Genomic DNA, 20,670 nt, shown 5'->3' with positions numbered 1-20,670 from the left:
GCTGGGAGGGCAGCACCGGCCGCCTCCTTCTCCATCCTCCGCTCCTTGGGGTGGGAAGGGGTTTTACTCATTTTTTTGTGCAAAGACATAATTATACATCCCTGATTAATCTTCAGGCTGCGCCGAGCGCTTGCCATAAATCTCTGAAACAAACATGTCTATTTATATTTTAATTATCTTTCTTCTTTCCTAAAGTTCAGGATGATTTGAGCGGTTCGCTCCTCGCCTTTCCCGGGTGAGACCTCGGTGTCCGCACCATCGCTCCTCGGTGCCAAAACCGCTTTTGTACACTCGGAACTGGTTTGCGTCCCTTCGGGGGATGAACCTCATCCAAAAAGTCGGCGCATCTCCTGCCCCGGTGCCAGCACAGGAGGGATGAAGGTTTTTCCTCTCCCGTGCAGCCAAACTATGTGGTGAAATATATCTCCATCCCCATGCGAGTGCCCACGTGCTGCTTAAATTAAGCTTTTTAACTGAACGTTGCGGTGGCATTTCACATGGGGGAAATTGCTCCAGTATTTACTGCTATTAAATTAATTTCTCAGTAGAGGATTTTAGACTCTTGTAATTCATGAGGATATTTTAGGTCCTGTTTACTGTCTGGTGCTTAAAAAAATTGTCTCAAGCATTTGTTTGCCGAATATAACGCTGTTATTACATTAGCTTTCTCTCGCAGGAGAGACAGGGGTTCATTAATGTTGATGTGGAGCTTATTGTATCGCCGAGCTCTCCGAGCGGCGGGCAATTTTTCATAAGGTATGTGCGGCAATATCCAGGCACAGAAGGACGAGAGAAAAATGGTTGTGGGATGGTGCCCGTGTGCACCCTGAACGGCTGCGGCTCTCAGTAGCGCCCAGGGAGATGCTTTAAGTCCTCCACTATACGTATATATATGCATATATATGTATCTAGTGCCCCAGCTGCAAAAGGGACTCATCCCTCTAAGCAGAAACACCTTTGTGTCCGGGCAGGGGACTCCAAAGTTTGGACCTCAAGCGGAGAAATATCTGGTTTACTCCAAGAACAGACGGCAGAACGCTGAGAGAGACACAGCCTGAGGTAGGATGGGGAAAAGAAAGGGAAAAAAGTGCTTTATTGGAGCTGCTGTGAGTATCTTTTAGTGGGTAAAGCCTTCCCCTTGACCGGCCGCGTTTCCGCAGCGGAAATTGGTGGCGATCAGGCTGACAAGTGCTGGGAAGAGATTGACCTGGGCCGATGAAAGAAAACCCATTTTCTTCTCAAGCGGGTGCCCAGAGCAGCGTGACCCGCCCGCCGAGGTGGCGTTTCCATGTACCCACAACGAGGAGCTCCGGTCTGGTTCCTTCGCCTGGGTCAGGGGTCTGATCACCAAAACGATGCGATCTGGGGCTTCTTGCCTTCGGTTTTGGAGGAGGAGCGTGGGGAGGGTGGCACCGAAAGCCTCTGAAGATCCAACCAGCCGGACTTGTCAAAGCAAAACAAAATAATTATCTCCCACAGAAAAGAGCTTTTCCCCGAGCCCCATCAAAGCCGCGCCGCAGCCTTCAGATGAAAGCCCTGTTCTTCAGTTCCTCCCTTTTAACACCTCGTTTGGTTTCAGCTCTGCGGCTCCTAAATGAACAAACGCTTGTTTGCTGCGCCCAGAATAACTCGCGAACCCCATCCCAGCAGCCGGGCAGCCGCTGTCTCCGTTTGCTGTGAGCGCCACGGCACCGGATTAGTCCTTATTAAATATATACGTGCTCTCTGTTTGCATTCGCTAGAGGCTCGCGGGTCCTCGAAGCCCTCCCTGTGTTTGGTTTATTGTATTTAAACTGTTTTAGGAGCTCTGGAGGTGGTGGGACGAGACGCAGCGTCGTGCGGGGGAGCGGTGAGCCCGCCGCGGGGCTTGCTGACTGCTTATCGGTTTAGGAAATACAGCAATATCTGCTGATCTCAGGCGTGAACTGGACAGGGTGCGTTCCCGTCTCTGCCCCCAGCAGCCCCCTGCATGTTCTGCGTGTAATAAACTGAGAAAATAAACACAGAGACTTCACTTTAAGCCTTTTCTAAATATCAGATCCCATTTCTCTACACTCAGCTCCACAAAGTAAATTAAAGAAGTGTATTCTGAGTCTGGCAAAGTACATCTTAGTCACCTGCAAAGGCCAAGTGAAGCGCTGGCTGCGGGTGACGCGGCTCCGTCCCGGTTGTTCGGTGCTGTTCGTGCAGGGAGCGGCGGCAGGGTCCCCGGGCCGGCTTTGGTTAAGCCTTAGGAACAGCCTTGGAACAGAAAATGAGGTTTGTTTCCGTTGCTTTGGCATTCTGAGCAAGCACCCAGATACAGCTCTTTAGGATGAGCTCTTATCCACTGATAATATATTTGTAGTCTCTGTTTTTTTCACTTGTACAAGTTTTGGGGAAACGTGCCTTCTCATGTGTGTACGGTACCTTGCACAAGAGGCTGTTCAGTGTCCAGGGCCTCTTGGCACCGTGAAAATACAAAGGATAAATAATATTTAACATCCAGAGCTCCACTGGATGCCTCTGCAACCCACCCGCCCCTGTAAATACAGCAGCTTGTTTTCCCTGAGCAGAATTTGTTGTGTGTTCAGCGTTCACGAGCTCCAGACCTGGAGGCACAAGGTGTTATTGTTGTGGCGTTGTTTCTTTATAGCGTTGCTTATCGCGTTTCGGCGTGCTCGCCGCCGGGAGCCGCGGGCACAGGCTGCTGTCAATTCGCAGGGACCGGCGCACCCAGAGCTCCCTGAGCATCCTCAGAACTCGTCTCCAGCTCTGTCCTTCATTCCTGCTTCAGTGGAAGCTCTCGCCGAGCCTCCTTGAAGGAACAAAAGTTGCTTATATCTGCCGTTTGCTTAGAAAGAATAACGATTAAAAAAAAAAAAAAAAACAAGGCGGCCAGACAAAAAGCTCCGGGGGTCTGATAGCTAATTAGTCCTACAGCGGCAAACGCTGCCCGCCCGTCAGTGCGGTGTAATTGCCCGCAAATAACGAATTAGCTCAGGCAGCGCTGGGCTGGGGCGCGGGAGCAAGGGCTGTGCTTCCCAAGCTGAACCGAGGTGTTTCCAGCCCAAAACCGAGGGTGTGACCTCACGGCTCTGCCTTTGCTGTCTCTTTCCTTAGCATCTCTGCAGAAATATCCAGTTGGTTCATGTCTAGCGCAGGAAAAATGAGGAGTGTTGTGAGAAATCGATGTTTGTTGGAGGACGGAAGCAGCTGGAGGGCGGGGGGGGAGGGTGCTGCTCCCGGTTTCTGAAAGGTTATTTTAGCCAAAGACAATAAAAAGATGCTCTTCGAGAAGAGCGTCTTGGACAAAGTCCACCCAGTCCCCGTGACCTTTTCTAACTTAATTGAGGGAGCACACGAACCTCCGCAATGAATGTGATTCTGGTTGTGATAAACAATTCCCGTTTTACGCGCGGCAGCATCGCAGCCTGGCGATTCCCTGGGGAAACGGCCACGTGCGCTGGCGCTGCGGCGCTGGCCCTGCGGCGCGGGGGCCTGGGCGCGGGGGTCTGGGCGCGGGGGTCTGCCAGGGCAGGCAGAGGAGCGGCCTCTGCCTTAGGACGCGGTAAAGGATGGTTCGCTTTGGCGCAGGGTCACAGGAGGTAAATGGAGGCTGCTCGCAGGCGCCAGCCCCTGACATTTTAATTCCACTCTGGGGGAAGGTGGAGCTGCTGTCGGTGCGGTGACGGATGAGCTCGTTATCCATCCTCGTCAGCGGGATGGAGAGCAGGGCCCTGCCCAGGGACGGCTCCTCCGCTCGCTGGAAAGCCTCTTCTTCAGCCCTTTAAAAAAAAATGACAAGAGAAATAAACCCTCCTGCCGCAGGATTGGAAAGAGGTTTGAGAACAAGGACGCCTGAGCAGGGAGGATGAAGTCGAGGTTCCCAGGGGAGACTTGTCCCCGAGCAGAGATTTGGGCGGATGAAGCCGCTCGCGCGTGGTCCAGCCGGGCAGCGCCTCCCCAAACCCCTCCACCAAATCAGCCCTGTCAGGTGTTGGCTTGAAGCAGTAACTGGAAAAACGAGTTTGCGTGCGCTTTGTCGGTGCTTTCGCGGGGATTGATGGGGAGGCCAGAGCAGCCGGTCCCTGGGCTGTGAGTAAAGCCTTGTTCCGTGCCTCACACGCCCCTACACAGAAATAATGGCCTCATTTGAATTTTATCTACACAAAATAGATTTAATAGTTTCACTGGAATGTGCTATTCATGTTGTCATAACACGGCGATGTTTGGGAAGGCTTCAGAGGTGGTTTAATTAGCAAAGTTAGTTGGGAGGGCAGTTTGCACTATCCTTCTCCTTTTCTCTCTCCTGACGCGCTGCAGTTTCTGTCACGCGAGGCGCGCGGCCTTGGCTGCGTGTGGCAGACGGGGGTTCAAAGCCGGCGCTGAGCTCGGCTTCAAAGGCTGCGGGGACGGGAGGTCGGCGGCAGCGGTTTGTTGCCTGTCAGCCTTTGTGCCACCTGCGAAAACACAGAAATGAGGGAGAGCAGCTCCGTCCCGTGGCAGCGAGGGCTGTGGGCGCAAGTGGCGATGCCGAGGGTCCCGGCGACGCCGAGGGTCCCGGTACCCGGCTGGGACCCGTCCCCTGCCCCAGCGGTGCTCGCCCAGCTCCCCCAGGCGTTTAATTTTGATTTTGTGGCTGCTCATGTGTCGCTTTGTCCTGCTGTGGGACACGGGCTGCAAAGAGTTGGGCTGAGGACAAAGATGTCAAACTGCAGAAGAGGGGATGGGGAGGAGCGTGGAGGAGCTGAAACCTCTGGTTTTTCAGTGCACTCTGGCTCCCGTCAGTAAAAGCGGAATTACGAAAGGTTGTATTCTTAAGGAAGACTATTCTGTTACCTGTGTTAGCAAAAGTGAGACACGTGTGAGGGAGGATGCTTCAGTCCTCGCTGTCCGTCAGACCCAAAGGACGTAACTCGGGGTGTGCACCCGACCTGCCAGCCCTCGTTCCTGTGAGCTTCACCCTCGCGGCTTCCATCCCTGGCCAAGAAAAGCCAGGTTCTGAAGGGTACATCTTAGAGACTGCAGAGAGACATTTAGTTCTGTAGAAATAAAATATGAATTTTAATGTGAGGCATTAACATGAGCTCTTGTAGGAATAACTAGAGGACTTCATGATGAACGTGTCAGCGCTGCTGCAGCACAGGTGCCTGCCAGTCTTCATAAATCAGCTCCAACAAGTTAATTCTTCATACAGGAGGATGAGTTGGAGTCTCAGGATGGGTGAATGGGTACGTGACAGAACAGCAGCAGAACTTGGAGCAGGGCGACGCGGGACAGCCCAGCAGCAAACCAGGTTTTGGGAAGGTTTCACTTGCAGGAGAGGGGGAACAAAGTGCGGAGACTCGGGCTGCAGCATCTCCCCGAGGGATTTCCTCACGTCCTCGGTCCCGTTCGCTCCTCCTGAGCGTTCTGAGCAGAGGTTTTACAGCCTGGAAACGCGATGTTAACACAGCAATGCACGCAAACACCATCAATATTTCACTCTGTGGGTGAGGACAGGGAGAACGCACTTTCCGTTTTCCCCCCTGTAAATAAAACAGGGTCGCTTGTTTTCTATTCCAAGGCTCGCCGCCTGGCTGAGACAGTGATATTTTAAAGTTGATTGGATCTTAGAGTTGTCAGAGGTCCCCGATGGCCTGACTTGAGCCAGCATTCTCGGCCGAGCCGCTGTCTTAGGGAGCAATCTCCTCTTTGCCGGCCGGGGCTCGTGCAGCGCTCGCCGCTCCCGCGCCGGGACCCGGGGCTGGCGGGGAATGGAGACGGGTGTCCCCGCGCCGCGACCTTGGGCGCCGAGCGGCTCCCGAGCTCCGCTTCGCTTTCCTTTGCGCACCGGGGCCGGAGAACACCAGGAGAAGGGCCGGGGAGGGTGGAGGGGGGCCGGGCCGGGCTGGACCGCGCGCTCTGTCCGAAACGTCTGGTGGCACCGGGCGTGCGCTGCTCTGGTTTCCAGAAAACGGGGGATTAACAGCTCTGGGCTCATCCGATCTGATTATCTGCGTCGAAAAGCGCCTGGGAAAGGGGAGGAGAAGGGGCGAGGAGAGCGGTGAGGATGGTGAGGGCGGAACTGGGAGAGGCAGAATTGTACCTGGGGCTTAGAAACGGGAGTCGGGCGAATTCAGGCAAGAAATATGGGACAAGTTCCTTGCAGCGCAGTCGTAAAACATGAGGAGGGTTTACCCAGGGATGGCAGCACAGCTCTGGAAGTCTTTAAATCAACGCCAGGTATCCACGCGATCTCCGGGCAGAGAGCGCGCCAGCAAATGTTCTGAAGGCTGGCTTGCTTTTCGCTACGTTAAATCTGCTCTTAATTAGGTGTTTTAAAAAATAAATACATAAAATGTGAAATCCTACTGGTTGATTGGCCTTCACAGTGAATTTTCCCTTTGTTTTTTGTCTGAGCCCAGCGAAACCAGGACTGCATGTCTGCAGTTTTTATTACTGGCTTGAAATAATTCTTCCAAAATACTGTCCTGCAAAAAAAACAAGCCCAATGCTTATGTGTCTGTGGTATCTAGGAGACTGGCAGAAATTGCGCTCTGTGTGATTACCCAAAGCAGGCGTGTTATTCTGCTCGCTAATGGTATGTAATTACGTACTGAGGCTCTCTCCAGGTGGGCGGGGAGCGCACACAGCAGAGGCCACCGCACAGACCCCGGCCAGGGGACTCTGTCCCTCTGCAAAGGGAAATAACTGCCCCCAAACACACCCTTTGCGTTTTGCTGCCTGAAATTGTAGTGGGTGCATTGGAGGGAGGTCATTTTCTAGAAGGACCCGTCTGAGCTCACCTGGAGGCTGTTCCGCGGGCAGCCCATCCTCTGCAGGGGCTCGCGGACCAAAACCATCGCCCCAACCCCGCTCTGCTGCCCGAGCAGCGTCTCCATCGCGGCCCCATCGCTGTGTTCCCAAAATGCTGCGCAGCCCCGGTCTTCGGGAGACACCAGGAGACCAACCGCAGCAACAGCAGCCGGGACAGCTGGTGGACGTGCTGGGGCTGCGCCAAAGCCGCGGTGCTGCCAAGGGAAACGGGACGCGGTTTTAGTTGTAACTTGGGTGTCGAGAGGGACAGAGGAAGGAAAATCTCGTGGTGGAAGAAGCGGGTGCCCTGGAGATCTCAACACGGTTTTTGGCTCTGCTGACGATTCCCTGGGTGACCTTAAGTGGTTGTTTCTCTCTCTGTGCTTTGTTTCCCTTCTGCCAAGTTTGGAGAGCGTGGTCCTCCCTCCGGTCCCATCTGCTGGGGTCAGGAGCACAGTTATTTTATTTTATTGTATTTCCTTGCGGTGCGGTGTGCGGAGCTGCCAGGGTGCAAGAGAACCGGGGGAAGCTGCAGGGTGACTTCTCCCATTGCGCCCTCGCATGGGCTGTGCATCTATTGCAAAATGCAGTTGCACAGAGGAAAGATTTTCTTTTCAAATCAGTCAAACGTTAGACGGGATAAAGCGGGTGTGGGATGACTGTACGGCTTGCAGCCTGATTCGCACTGACACTCTCTGTTGTGGTTCCCTTTCCTTTACCCGTGTCCGAGCACAGGGGAGGTTTGGGGCCGCGGTTTGGGACCATCGTGCTCCTTCGCGGGCAGGCGCGGTTTGGGGGACCCCGAGCCGGGTTTAAGCAGAGCAGCGGAGAACAGCGGGGCTCCCTGGGGCGGGCCCGATCCTCCCCGCTCCGCCGGTCTCTGCAGCGCTGGGGCGGGGGTCCCCGGCCCCCCAGGCTCTGCCCGGGTGGGGAAAGGGGCTCCTTCCCCTCGGCCTCGCGGTTCTTCGTTTGCGTGGCTTAATTAGCGTCCTGCATGGCGTGGGTGGGTTACCCAGCCTGGGCGCTCATGGTACCGTGGGGACCGGGACCGGGACCGGTCCAGAGCATCCTCGTCCCTGGGGCCGCTCAGCTCAGCGCCTAATTGATTTCTCTTTAAAATGCTTTCTCAGTTAGGCTCTATCACACCCATTATCACATCGGGCTAATCACACCCATTTACTGCCTTTCCCTGCCCGTGCTGGGAGCGGATCCCTCGCTGTCACCTCTCCCTCCCGTGTCACCTGAGTGGCAGTTGCTGCCCCACACACAGCACTGACCCCACGCACGACAGATCAGACATCAGCACGACAGACCAAACACCGTATCAGCGCCCGGCAGTTCACGCCGTTTGGTTCTCATCAGTCACTGGGGTGGCAGCGGGAGGGACAGCCCTGCCCGTTGTCACCAGGGGGTCCCTTGTGCCCGGAGGAGCCTTCGTCCCCATGGCTCCACGCAGGAATCCTCGGCTGCGCCCCAGCCGTGCTCTTCCTCTCCACAACACCAGGTTTTGCACTTTTTCCCCGTTTTCCCCTGCCCGCGCTGTTCTGTGTGCTCGCCCACCGCAAGAACAGCCCTGGGACATGGGGGGTGACCCGTCCTCGCCGGGGCTGGAGCCGCACACAAGTTTCTGACAAGTTGTGTTTTATCGAGCGAGCGCAGGATAATTCTGCACGTCCTTGTTTTGTCATTTAGAGCACTTAAAGTGTCACGGAGATTTCAGTAGCCTAAAAGCTCATCTGTCAGCATCAGTGAGTTATTCCAGTAAAAGGGTATCATCAACGGCGGCGGGAGGAAAAATAACAGACGTGTCTGAAGGATTTCTGTTCCGGGCTGTCTGCAGCCGACCTTGAGCCGCGGGCTGGGGTTGGCTCAGGGCTTTGCCAATTCTTTGTTGGGAAAAGTGGGGATTTGAGTGGAACCAAGCAAAAGTGAGACTTTCAGAGGTGCAGCTCTCTCTTCCTTGGCTTTGGTGGGGCACGAGCTGCTGCTCGTCCCGATCTCCGTGGTTTGCGCCTAAATAGTGCAGTGTGGGAGGATGGACGGGCTGAGGGGCGCAGGGGCATCAGGCTTATTTTCTTTGGTTTGAGAACGGGCTGAAGCTTCTACTGCACCTTGCGGTGCTGCCGAGGGTGCATGTTTCCAGCTGCAGCAATTGCACATTCCGCTTCAAAACCCAGACAGAATAAGTGATGCGGTTTTGTAACTCACTTTAGAATTGTAGCAGTAATCCCTGGTTCCATTATTAACGTGGTATTAAAGGACTCGAGGCCTCTCAGCAAATTCCTATTTCAAATAAATAATTACTGGAGCCAAGATAATTTATTAAATGAAATTGAAAAATGCAGGCATGCTTCGTTTGCCTTCGAGTAATTTTTTTTTTTTTTTTTTACCTACCACGTCCAAACCGCGCTGTTGTCCACAGCGCCGCGCCCCAGGATGCCGATGCGGCGCCGGCATCCGCAGCCGGGTACCAGCTCTGCCTTTCCGTGTCCAGGTGGGGAGATAAACTCTGAAAAGTGTGTATTACAAAGTCCTTATCGTTTGGTGCACCCCGGGCACCTTGGCAGCAAATGTGTGCGTCCCGTTTGCCTTGCAAAGAGCAGAGCCGGCAATGCGGAGCAAGGACATTGCGCTGCTGTCCCCTCCCGCCCGACACCCTCGTTTTCGGCAGGATAGTTAAGCACCGTCGTGGATGTGGGACAGCCTGCAAAGCTCTGCTCTCGCAGGGCAGTTTTCACAACTCTGCTGTGTCCCTTTTGTTGGTTGTTCCCAAGCGAGGCCGTTTCCATCAGTGGGTGATTTCTCATAAAGCGCTTTGGTTAAATAAATAACGAGACTGCAAGTGTGAAACGTTATTTTAGCATTCCAAACCTTTGTGATCCTAAGTGCAATATTGATCGAGCTTTCAGAAATAACAACTCGTGTAAATCCTCCTGGACAGGGAACGGTGTGAAGCTGGGGGGTTGGTGCTTGCAGGAGGGTCCACATCTTGTGCAGGAGGGAGCACAAAAACTCCACCTGCTTTTGGTGGGTTTTATCTGCGCTTTGCCGAGACGTGTGACAAATTTGTGCTAAATCGGAACCTCAAACAATGGCAGCGCATGAAGACAGGGAAGCTATTGCATAATACAGGGAAATGAGATAAAAATCCATCACACGGCACAGTTACTTCAGCAGCAAGAATAAACAATATTTAAAAATGTATAAACACAGATGGCATATTTTCCTTGAAAAAATGTTTCAAGAAAAATAAAAGCCCCTTAAAAAGGAATAAAATATGAAAAGGAGGAGTAGCAGGTCGGAAAGAAGTAGTCAAAGGAAGGGGAAAAACCAACAAAACCAAAATCAAAGCTCCAGCAGATCTGGCTGGCATGTGGCCGTGGGTGCATCTGCCGGAGTGGTGGCGAAGGCGCGTCCCCGGTGTCACCCAGCCCAGCAGCATTTTGGGGGCTACCCTGGCGAGGGGGTGTGAGCCCCCCCCTGCAGCCAGGCACCGTAAATAAACCACATTCCAACCACCTCCTTACCAGGAGTCGCTGACAAAGGAGCGAGACGCTGCAAAGACTCGTTTATTTGCACCATTAACCATTTTAACGGCCTCTCTGCAGTAACAGTCATTCCCCCGGTTAGAAGAGCAGGTGTTCAAATAGTCCGAGTGACGGAGGAGCCGGGGATGGTCATTGCTATTAACACCCATTGTAAAACCAGAGCAGGGAGACGTACACCCCGCGTGCTCTTACAGCCTTTGCTTCGCAGACTGAGAGCTCTTTTCCCCAGGAGGTCGGGCAGGAGCTGCGACGCTGGCTGCGAAAGGACAGAGGGACGGGGTTACAGCATCACAGGTACCTCCCCGTGGGGACACTTGGGGGTTCTGTCCTGTGTCCTGCTTCCCTGGGAAGGGAGTGGGTCTCGGTGGCAACGCGGCCGCTTTGCCCCTGTGGAGGGTACAGCGGTGGTGCCACAGGTGGGTCTGTGCTGTGCGAACGGGCATTTCTGCATTCACCTGGTTCACCCCGCATGGGAAAGAGGCTGCACAAAAACACCCCCTTCCAACAGAACTGTTTTATTGTGTACTGAAAGAGTGCATCTAAAAGAGGGAGTATCAAACTGCGTGTTTTACCTACAACGTACAAAGAAAGAGGCTGCTGGGCTCGAGCATGTGGGTTCCTCGCTCAAACCAAAAAGAAGCGGTAACTCCGGCTCCCACCCGCATCGGAACAGCTGGTGAGAAGCAAAGGAACTGAGGGTGCAGCTTCTGGAGAGACCGGCAAACAGAAAAGAACCAGGAGACACATCCCACACCTGCCAGCGGACGGCACGGTGAGAGATCAGCTGGCAGTTTTATCGCTCTCTCCATTCTCTATTAGTTTCCTCTTCTTTTCATCCGTTTTCCTCTTGAAGATGCTGTCTCTGTAGAACTGGAGCTCTTTGATGCTTTCCCTGATGTCATCGAGTGCTCTGAAAGAGAATTGAGGAGGGTTCAAAACACCCGCTCACATCTTCGGCTACATCTGGATTCCAACGCATCTGAGAAATCCCAGCCCGTAAGAAACCGAACTGTGAGGTGCAGGGTTCGCACATCTGTCAGGAATGGAACCAGAACTCGCTGGTACGCAGAAAGCAAGAGGCCAGCAGCGCTGGCACACCAGTAACATGCAGCTGGAAAGGAAACTGTGCTGCTCGGGGTTTGAACAACCCTTTCCCTGCCCGGCTGCAGAGGGGAGAGCAGAAGCGTTGGGAGCAGCGCCGGGCACTCAGCGAAGCTCCATGTCCTGCTCGTGAGGAGCATGACTGCTGGTGACAAACCCCGCTCCGCCAGGGACAAAAGCAGGTCCTCACCTGTGGGAAGCCGCCTTCTTTGGTGCAAACTCGTATTCTTCTGGATACCAGCGCCTGCGAGCGGAAAAAAAGTGCCAGTTAAAACAGGAAACTGGAATCCAAATGTGTCTGGTGGCTGCTGTGGGTTTGTCACGACTGCGGGCAGAATCTCCCCTCGTTTCACAAGGGCGTGTTGGTGCCGCTGCACAGGCTGCCCACAGTTACCCGGCACTGCAGAGCTCGGGCAGTGCTCACCTGCACAGCTCTTTGACGGTGCTGACATCAATGATCCGGTAATGAAGGTGCCTCATGAACTGAGGCATGTATTTGTCAAGGAACTTCTTATCCGCGTGAACAGAGTTACCTGCAGAGACACAAAACACGACATTTCTTCAAAGCCGCTCAGCTCCCGTGAACGACATGTGAAGTAGAAGCAGAGAGTGAGCAGGGAAGGATCAGAGGGTGTGAACAGCGATTTGCAGGCAGCTCGTTTATCCCATTTTCTGCTAAGTATGATTGTAAAGGTTTGTTATGCTTTCATTTCGGGATCACAGGCGGTTTAAACAGGTAATCCCCGTTAATTCTTCAGATGCTCCTCGTGTAACGCCTGTCATGCAAATACACATCAAAGTATTGTGCAAGAAGCAGGTTTTCTGCAAGTGCAATAGCTATCGGTACTAATTTCACTTATTGGGATGATTCGTATTTGGTGTTTGGTTCAACAGACATGGTGAGAAAAGACACTTGTGTTTGTTGCTCAGATCTGACAGGCACGGGTTGCTGTCAGCGCTCAGCTCACCTGCCCCAATTACAACATGTGATACCGGGATAAGTAACAACAACCAGGCTTTACCTGCCAGGGGACAGAGACCCGGGGGCGTCTGCTGCCGCACGAAGGACAGGAACTCGTACTCCGCTTGCTGCAGGGAAATCTTGCTCTCCTTCACAGCCTTGGTGAGGCCAGACTGCAAAACAGAGCAGGAACACGCTGCCGTGAAACACACTGCCATGAAACGCTCCAAAAAATGCTCCCAGCAAAGCATGGCCCCTGGATCAGCGAGCAGGATCCTGGTTCAGTGTTCACTGTGATTCCTACAGATCAGAAAAGCCCCTTCCTTCTTTTTTCAATAGTTAAGCGTCAAACCTGCGCCACGTGGTCTCTGTGAATTATTTCTGTCTAGCTACACTATACATTTCCACAACTGTGCTGTGAAAATCTACTTGACGGATCCAAGTGGCGGTTAAAAAATTCATTGCATGGCTGCGTTTTCATCTATATTCTAATTGCTTCCCTTTTCCTAGTCAATTGACAAGGAGGAGCTCCTCGGGAGCAGCGACAACGTGTGCCACCACCTTCAGTTCACTCAGGAACTGACACCGAGGTTGAGTCCTCAACTAGAGAAGGGGAAAAACACCCATCACGGTAAATTAATATTCATTTTCCAAACTCCTGCTAATCCTTCCCGGGCAGGGCAAGATGCCAGAGGGGGGAGGAGGGGAAGGGTTAAGGGTGTCTTAAAATTGTGGCCCTTAATTGAAAACTAACTTGAATTTCAATTCATAATCAGGGATTTGGAGATGCATTTGCTGTCTTGCTGCTGGCAAGGAGGACACTTTCTTCGGTGGCTGAAAGAACTCAGAATAATCTCTCAAAGTGTTGGCACAGGAGTGTTCCCTTTCTAGGTGACTGTGCCACAACTAATAATTCTGAATTACGCGTTATTCTCATCGCTGCAAAGAAGGAGCAGGGTTACCTTCCCGTGATGCTCCTTGCACCACTCGGACATGCTGTCCAGCAGCTCGTCGGGCTGGTTGATGATGAGGTTGGGGCCCTGGCAGGAGGAGAGCACACACGATCGGGTGAGGAACGAGGCCGGTACCGAGCGATCGGGTGAGGAACGAGGCCGGTTCCGCGTCCCCGCTGTCCCGGGCTGGGCCGGGCAGGCCCGGGGAGCCCCGGATCGGGCCCGGGACGCGGCCGCCCCCGCTCACCCACCTCGGCCAGCACGTTGAGGTCGCAGTCGGTGATCAGACACGCCATCTCCAGGATCTGGTCCTTCTCCACGTCCAGGCCCGTCATCTGCCACACACCGCGGCACCGTCAGCGCGCCCGCCGCCGCCCGCGCCCCCCGGCCCGCCCGCCCGCGCCCCGCACCTCCAGGTCCACCCAGACCATGCGCTGGCCCATCCCGCCGCCGGCCATGGCCGCCGCCCGCCGCCGGCCCCGCCACAGCCGCCCGCCGCAGCCCCGCAGCCGTCCCAGCCCAGCGCGGCTGCCGCCCAGCATCGCCGCCAGGCCGCAAAGCGCCGCCGCCGCACTACAGCTCCCGGCAGCCCCCGCGGCGCAAGAGCCCCCGGGGTGAGCGGGCGGCGGGCGCGGGGGCTGCTGGGAGTTGTAGTCCGGCGGCGGCGCGCAGCCTCCGCGGGGCGGGGCCGGGCCGGACACCGGGAGACCTGGGGGTGCACCGGGGAGAGCCGGGGTGCAGCGGGGAGACCGGGGGGTGCACCGGGGAGAGCCGGGGTGCAGCGGGGAGAGCCGGGGTGCAGCGGGGAGACCTGGGGGTGCACCGGGGAGACCGGGGGTGCAGCGGGGAGACCGGGGGGTGCACCGGGGAGACCTGGGGGTGCAGCGGGGAGAGCCGGGGTGCAGCGGGGAGACCGGGGGGTGCACCGGGGAGACCGGGGGGTGCACCGGGGAGAGCCGGGGTGCACCGGGGAGACCTGGGGGTGCACCGGGGAGAGCCGGGGTGCAGCGGGGAGACCGGGGGTGCACTGGGGAGACCGGGGGGTGCACCGGGGAGAGCCGGGGTGCACCGGGGAGACCGGGGGTGCACCGGGGAGAGCCGGGGTGCAGCGGGGAGACCGGGGGTGCACCGGGGAGAGCCGGGGATGCATGGGGCCCGGCAGCTCCATGTGCACGCACCCAGTTTTACTCCTTAAGGCTGAAATGAGGACAATTTATCGTTGTGTTGGGTTTTTTTCTTTTTTTTTTTTTTTTCCAGGGAGAGTTTTGATCCTTTTCCCAAGACAAAGAATATTCAACTGTTCTGTATCAAAAATACCGGATTTTGGATGCCAGAATCCATCCGCCCCACCTCAGCTCGGCTTAAAAGGGTGAAACCCCCCCCCCTCCACCCACTACAAAAATTCCCCTGCGCCTTCTCCACGCAGCACAAAAAACATTGATTTTTTTTGGGAACCGCCGCACCTTTTCCCCACAGAAACCCCTGAGGTGCAGAGTTAACGCATTTGAAATCAAGAGGCTTTGGAGGGCTATGCCACTTGGAGTTTTACAAACGTTAAAAGGTAACCGCGAAGGGTTGGGTTTGTATTTTCTATACATATACTCAGTAGGAAACAGCTCGGGTTTTCCTTTGCCATGAGTCCTGCGCCGGTCAGTGCCGCGTCGGGTGCCAGCGCACGTCCCGATAGCCGTCCCTGCGGTAGTCGTGGCTCCAGCTGTCCCGCTGCCGCTCCTCGTAGGCGGGTTCGTCGCGGCCCACCCGGTACCGGTGCTCGCCGTCCCGCTCCTCCGCGCCCAGCTCCTCACGCTTGCCACGCTCCCCGAAGCGCCGGCTCTCGGGCAGGTACGGGTGGGCGCCCAGCCGGCCCTTGCGTGGTGCTGGCAGCTCGGGGCGCCGCGGCGCCGGGGGGAACGCGTGCGGGGGGGGCGGGAAGGAGAATCCGTGCGGTTCGTATTTTCCAAAGGGCGGTGGGTGCTGCCACGGGACGTTCTTCAGCTGCAACAAGAGGAGAGAGGGCTGGGGATGGGATGCTGGAGCCCCGCGGGGCTGGGGGAATGCAGACCCCGCGCTGGCCCCCGCATCCATCACGGTAAATAGGGGGAAAAGGAGAGTAAATGAGACTAAACACTGATGTCTCGCTATCAGCAATGGCTTCATCTGCAGCTCAAAACCCTCCCCACATCAGCCACGCCAGGACCAGGAGCTGCTCATCTCCTGGAATTGTGATTTCAACACTCCAGGAGCACGTTCCCTAACGCAATCATGCAGCAAACAAGCACTTGGGACCCAGGGACAGCCCTGTCCAGTGCTGCCAGCCAAGTGCAGACATGACGGGCACAAGACAACACCATACCACTGCCTGCCGCTGAAGGGTGTCGGGCGGCAGAGGCCTCTGCACCGACGGGAATCCTGCTGCTATGCCGTCAGGGCTCCTGTCATATCTGCGGAGAGAAACATGAGGAATTTTAGCCACCAACACAAGAGCAGCGCAGGCCGAGGGGCACCGGGAATTCCAGCATTTGCTCCGCAGGGAAGAGAGTGTGCTTGGGACTCATACCTGCCGCAGGAGGACGCCGGGTGTGCCGGGCTGGCAGTGGCAGCACCGTGCGGGGAACAGGACGGGTTCCCGTCCTGAGACGCGTGGCTGCTCCCTGCGGAGAAACAAACACGTCACCAGACCAACAAACGGCAGCTTGAGGAGCTTGGGCACAAAAGGGACAGTTGCCACACGCTTCATCAGCTCCCGAGTTTTGTCAGGAATCTGCTAAAGCGCGTGATCCTCTCTCCAAACCAGGACACCCTAGGGGAAAGGCGCGATCAGGCAGCAATATTCTGGCCAACCCACGTCACTGAACTGACAGCAGTAGCCACTGTTACTGCCCGCGTGGTTCTTTTGAAGAGCCTTCAGGGGTACAGATGAATAATTAAACAAAATACCCCTGGAAGGCTCAGCTCAGGGCTATGCTTGGCCATAATGGACAGAAGGTCCCATGTTGAGGTATGGGGAAAAACACACGCGCCCAGTGACACCACGGTTCTGTGACATCACTGTTCCTTGGGTGTGCGGGGAGCAGTGTGTGCGGTTTAACCCGTTACACTGCAGCCTGCAGGACTTGGGCGGGGGTTGGCGCATTTGGCTCCTCTCCGGCGATGGGGTCACTGCCTGTCCCTCGGGCGGGTACCTGAGCGGAACTGGATCTTGATGGGCCGCCCGTAGAGCTTGATGCCGTTCAGCAGGCTCAGCCCGTACGGCACCGACTCCTCGTGCTTGAAGTTGACGAAGGCGAACTGCTTGGGCCGCCCGTCCCGGTCCCTGGGGATCTTCACCTTCACCACCGGGCCGGCCTGCGGGGCGGCACGGCGCGCGTCAACCCGCGGCCCGCGCAACTTTGTCCTCCCGCGGCCGCCGTAGCCCGCCCTGCGCCCGCCCCGCCGCGGCGCCCGCGGCCTCCCCGCCGTCCCCCCGGTGCAAAGCGCGGGCTGGGCGGCGGTACCTGGTGGAACAGCTCGAAGATGAGCTCCTCGGTGACCTTGGGGTCCAGGTTCCCCACGAACAGGGTGCGATCGGCCTCGGCCGCCGCCGCGCCCATCGCCGCGGCCCGGGCAGGCGCGCGCTCACCGGCACTGCGCAGGCGCCGCCGCGTCACGTGTGCGTCAGCCGGCGCGCCCCGCCCCGCCCCTTCCGGTGGCGGCGGAAGCGGGGGGAGCGGCGAGCTCGGGGCTTCCGGGGGGAGTGGGGGGTCCCGCCCGAGTGAGGGGCCGGGGGCTGCGGGAGGGCCCCGGGGGGAGGAGGCGGGGTGGGCTGCGTTCTGCAGGGCCTCGGTAGTTAATTAGTAACGTGTAATAAATCCTGTTTGTAGCGCGGAGCTGTTCGAGCGCCGGGTGCGGCCGCCGGGACCGCGGCTGCGAGCAGGGACCCCCCGCTGGTGGAGCCGCTGTCGCGACAGTGCGGCCCGGCCGCGACAGGCCCCGGATCGTGCTGGATTTCCCGGTATCTCCGCGCTCCTGGCAGCATCCCCGGAGAAACCGAACGGTGCTGAGCCCAGCGCCCCGCCAGGAGCCCCGGATGAGCTGATCGGGGTAGGGGACGGGGGGGCAGCAGCCCTGGGTGTCCCCCCTGACCCCGGAGCCCAGCGGTGCCCGGGGCTGGATCTGGAACCCCCGTGTGACCACGGTCACCGGCACCGCACTGAGCACGGACGGAGCTTTGGGGCCGACAAACGGCGCCAGGAGAACGGGGCGTCCCGTGGTGGTCGTGGGTTCATCGCCACGGTGCTCTGCCCCTGCAGCCGCCCCGAGCGCCGTTAAACCGCAGCGGGACTGGGGTTTGTGTCAGGGCAGAGCCCGGGACACTCGCCCGTCACCTCTCCAGTGTTTCGGAAACGGTTCCCGTCGCCTGATCGCACACGACTCTTCTCGGCGGTGCTGTCTCCCGGGTGCTTCTCGAGGCACTGGTTGTACAATGGGTGTTTTCCATCTGGAAAAGTTCTGAAAGGGAAGTCGAGCCTTCATTTTTCATTAGGCCCCGACACGTTATGGCATATCCTATTCTCTTGTTAATTAGGCGCTGTTCATTTTCTTCACTTCATTACTTACCGGCGCACCTAGAATTTATATTCATTTGGCTTAATCGCGTCCGCCTGGTTAAATTCTAAACAGTTACTCATTCAGAAAGGAAATTATTACCTCGCTCTGCCAGGACTTCCACTTTGCCTTAATTTCCCTGGGGCCTCGTTTACTTTCCCCAGCATTTTTTCCTCCCCAGGTCCCTGTGGGACTGGCTGGGAGTGCGTGCAGCACTGGCACCAGCGCTGGCACCGGCACCAGCTGCGTTCTGCCAAACCACATGTGCCAGGACGGGCCCCGGAGGTGCCAGTCACAGTGTCATGCAGCCCAGACCGGGAGAAAGGGACAGTGAGGGAACGGGAGATGATCGTGGGTTTTCCACAGCAAGCTCTTATGGGTCTGTTGCGTTTTTTCCCCCTTTTTGCTTCTGTTTTATGGCCTTTTTGCTCTTCCAGCCCTTCCCGCCCCATTCTCTCGCCGGGCAGGTACGGATTGCGGGGGCTGCGGTGCGTGGTCCAGCAGTTTTTAGAGGTTTGCTGGAGGGAGCAGTCGGTCCCGGTTCTGTGAGCACTGGGGACTGAGTGCTGCTCCCACCGCTCCGTCCCGTTCTCCCCCAGCTCTTTGGGCAGAACTCACAGGATTGCTCCAGAAAACAGACACAGCTCTGGCTTTGGACAATCTCACTGCCTTTGCAGCCAGGCTTTTTCCCATAAGAACAGATTTAGGTCTCAAAAACATGTCGTGGCTGGAAGGGGGAAGGTGTTGGCAGCTCTGCGCTCCAGGGGGTGGCAGAGGGGATGTGGGAGTGATTCCCGTGTCACCCGAGCGGCGCTGCTCTGTGTGTGTGTCCATCGATCACAGCCTGTGGGCGCTGCTGCAGCTCTTTATTTGCTCTCAGGCAGAGGGTACAAGGTACATCGGTGGGTTTGGGAACCGGACACGCCACAGTTTTCGGGCACAGGGCTATGTGGTGCCACGTCGCCGTGCCACCAGGATCAGCGTGGTCTGGAAGTCGGTGCGGCCGGTGCCCGCCGGGTACGGCAGCAGCTCGGTGAAGCACACCTCGAAGCCGGCGCCCTCCACGGCCTCCAGCACCGCGGCTTTCTCCAGGCGCAGGGAGGAGAACACCTGCTCCCCGAAGCCGTAGTAGGTGGTGCCAAGGGAGGTGAGCAGCACCAGGTGCCCCCCCGGCCTTGCCAGCCCCGCAATGTTGCACAGGGCGCGGCGGAAGGTGGACAGGTCCGGGCAGGCGGCCTCCAGGCAGTAGGCGGACAGGACGCAGTCTGCAGGCGGCAGCGACACGGGCTCTGCCGGGTTGGCTTTGGTCACGTTGCACTTCAGCACCTGCTTCACCTTCCTGCGCAGCTTCTCCTCCTTCTCAGCCCACTTCTCCCTGGTGGGGAAATAAACAGAGGCAAAGGCCACGTGCAAGGTCGTGTTGCCGCTGTGCCGGGGTCGGTGGCCGCGCGGTGGGACACTCACCGGTCCCCTTCCAGCTCGCACACGTATTGCACCACCGGCCGCCAGTCGAAGGCCCCCGGCTCGTTCCTCAGCCACGACTCCAGCTCCCGGCGGTTCTGCGGCGTGTAGTCCATGGCCACGATCTCCTGGAAGCGCTCACACGCCGACAGCAGCTGGTAGATGGTGGGGCCGCAGCCCACGTCCAGCAGGGTGTCGCCCCCCAGCCCCTCTGGTGCGGGGCAGCGGGAACATCCCGGTGAGGACAGAGACTGTGTCTTGGGGCAGAACCACCTCCAAGCCTCCCCCAGCCCGGTGATGCTGCCCTGAGCACCAGGATCCCAGCACAGCCCTGTCCCCAGCAGGGACAGTGCCCGAAGCTGCACAGGGACACCCCCGTCCCCCTGCCCAGGCTGTGCTTGGTGCCGTGTCCAGGAGCTGGGACAACTCCAGCCGCCAACACCCCCTATGCAGAGGTAGAGGTGCCTGCACGTATAGATCTATGTTAAAGCAGCCGTGCGTGTGCATATACCCAGCGTATCACCTGCTCTGTGCAGGGCACCGTCCCACTGCCCGGGGACGGCCCCGCAAACATCTCCATCCCGGGACTCACCCAGCGCGAACACCTTGGCCAGGCAGCGCAGGTTCTGCGTCAGGAAGGTGTTGGGCCGGCCCTGCCCGTCGCTCAGCATGTAATACTCCCTCAGGTAGTCCCGGGGGGCGAAGCTCCGCTCGTACTCCTCAGCGCCCGTGAACACAGCCGGAGCCTCCATGGTGCCACCATCCCACACTCACTGCTCCTGCCCCACGTTGGACTTCAGCCCCGGCCGCCCTCCCGCCTCCTCCTCCTCGCGGGCAGGGTCTGTGCTCCGCACTCAGCTGCACTTTTTCCCTGATAACTCACTATTGAATCCCCCAGCAGCCCCAAGCACACAGCCCCCCATGCAAATGGCCGGAATTAACAGCAATAACTGGGATTATGTTGCCTGTCCCTGGATTGCCAGTAATTGACAGCAATAAACCAGTCCAGCGCGAGCTGGGGTCACCAGCAGGCGCAGCCGACAGCTCCGTAAGTTCTGTTAGTGCATCCGACACCTGCGCCGCTTAACAGCAGGTCCGGGTGTTCGTGTTCAGTGACGCAACGTGGCCAGGAGCTCTGAACAGATTAGATGTCCTGGCAGCGTCTGTCCCAGAGGGAGCAGGACTCGCTGCCACCTGCCTGCCAAAACTCCCCTGCTCTTCCAGTGATTTGGTTGCTTTCTCATTTTCTTTTCTCAGGTTTCCTTTGGAAAGCTGCAGTTTC

The 20,670-nt window shown here is 57.2% G+C and overlaps 3 protein-coding genes across 4 annotated transcripts; all 3 read right to left on the bottom strand.

The window, feature by feature from the left end:
• Positions 1-10,827: 10,827 nt before the first annotated feature.
• On the bottom strand, positions 10,828-13,888 carry REXO2 (RNA exonuclease 2). 2 transcript variants are annotated; one of them, XM_065652097.1, is made up of 8 exons: positions 13,754-13,888; positions 13,595-13,678; positions 13,353-13,430; positions 12,452-12,563; positions 11,854-11,962; positions 11,620-11,673; positions 11,083-11,238; positions 10,828-11,001 (listed from the first exon to the last, which is right to left on the bottom strand). In XM_065652097.1, exons 1-7 carry the CDS (start codon positions 13,883-13,885, stop codon positions 11,109-11,111), a joined length of 699 nt encoding a protein of 232 aa, XP_065508169.1. In that variant the 5' UTR covers positions 13,886-13,888; the 3' UTR covers positions 10,828-11,001; positions 11,083-11,108. The 2 variants fall into 2 exon arrangements, with proteins under 2 accessions (XP_065508169.1, XP_065508168.1); XM_065652096.1 differs by having other exon boundaries at positions 10,828-11,238.
• An 831-nt stretch (positions 13,889-14,719) lies between these two features.
• On the bottom strand, positions 14,720-16,973 carry RBM7 (RNA binding motif protein 7). Its single transcript, XM_065652076.1, has 5 exons — positions 16,838-16,973; positions 16,526-16,688; positions 15,901-15,994; positions 15,697-15,784; positions 14,720-15,338 (listed from the first exon to the last, which is right to left on the bottom strand). Exons 1-5 carry the CDS (start codon positions 16,931-16,933, stop codon positions 14,994-14,996), a joined length of 786 nt encoding a protein of 261 aa, XP_065508148.1. The 5' UTR covers positions 16,934-16,973; the 3' UTR covers positions 14,720-14,993.
• A 1,861-nt stretch (positions 16,974-18,834) lies between these two features.
• On the bottom strand, positions 18,835-20,140 carry NNMT (nicotinamide N-methyltransferase). Its single transcript, XM_065652098.1, has 3 exons — positions 19,981-20,140; positions 19,392-19,599; positions 18,835-19,302 (listed from the first exon to the last, which is right to left on the bottom strand). The coding sequence occupies exons 1-3, from the start codon at positions 20,138-20,140 to the stop codon at positions 18,873-18,875; spliced, it is 798 nt and encodes a 265-aa protein (XP_065508170.1). The 3' UTR covers positions 18,835-18,872.
• Positions 20,141-20,670: the final 530 nt, after the last annotated feature.

This window comes from Caloenas nicobarica, chromosome 26, assembly GCF_036013445.1.
Source record: "Caloenas nicobarica isolate bCalNic1 chromosome 26, bCalNic1.hap1, whole genome shotgun sequence".
Classification (NCBI taxonomy): domain Eukaryota; kingdom Metazoa; phylum Chordata; class Aves; order Columbiformes; family Columbidae; genus Caloenas; species Caloenas nicobarica.
This window is presented reverse-complemented; position numbering and strand designations above follow the sequence as displayed.

Excerpts from the sequence above, each read along its gene's own strand:
- REXO2 (XM_065652096.1), bottom strand. The coding sequence starts at position 13,885 with ATGCTGGGCGGCAGCCGCGCTGGGCTGGGACGGCTGCGGGGCTGCGGC. Across the intron at positions 13,679-13,753 it reads TGGTCTGGGTGGACCTGGAG|ATGACGGGCCTGGACGTGGA; the intron begins GTGCGGGGCGCG and ends GGTGTGTGGCAG. Across the intron at positions 11,239-11,619 it reads AAGAAGGCGGCTTCCCACAG|AGCACTCGATGACATCAGGG; the intron begins GTGAGGACCTGC and ends ATTCTCTTTCAG.
- NNMT (XM_065652098.1), bottom strand. The coding sequence starts at position 20,140 with ATGGAGGCTCCGGCTGTGTTCACGGGCGCTGAGGAGTACGAGCGGAGC. Across the intron at positions 19,600-19,980 it reads GGCCAAGGTGTTCGCGCTGG|AGGGGCTGGGGGGCGACACC; the intron begins GTGAGTCCCGGG and ends GCCCCGCACCAG. Across the intron at positions 19,303-19,391 it reads TGCGAGCTGGAAGGGGACCG|GGAGAAGTGGGCTGAGAAGG; the intron begins GTGAGTGTCCCA and ends TTTCCCCACCAG.
- RBM7 (XM_065652076.1), bottom strand. The coding sequence starts at position 16,933 with ATGGGCGCGGCGGCGGCCGAGGCCGATCGCACCCTGTTCGTGGGGAAC. Across the intron at positions 16,689-16,837 it reads TCTTCGAGCTGTTCCACCAG|GCCGGCCCGGTGGTGAAGGT; the intron begins GTACCGCCGCCC and ends GCCGCCCCGCAG. Across the intron at positions 15,339-15,696 it reads CCCTTCAGCGGCAGGCAGTG|CTGAAGAACGTCCCGTGGCA; the intron begins GTATGGTGTTGT and ends CTCTTGTTGCAG.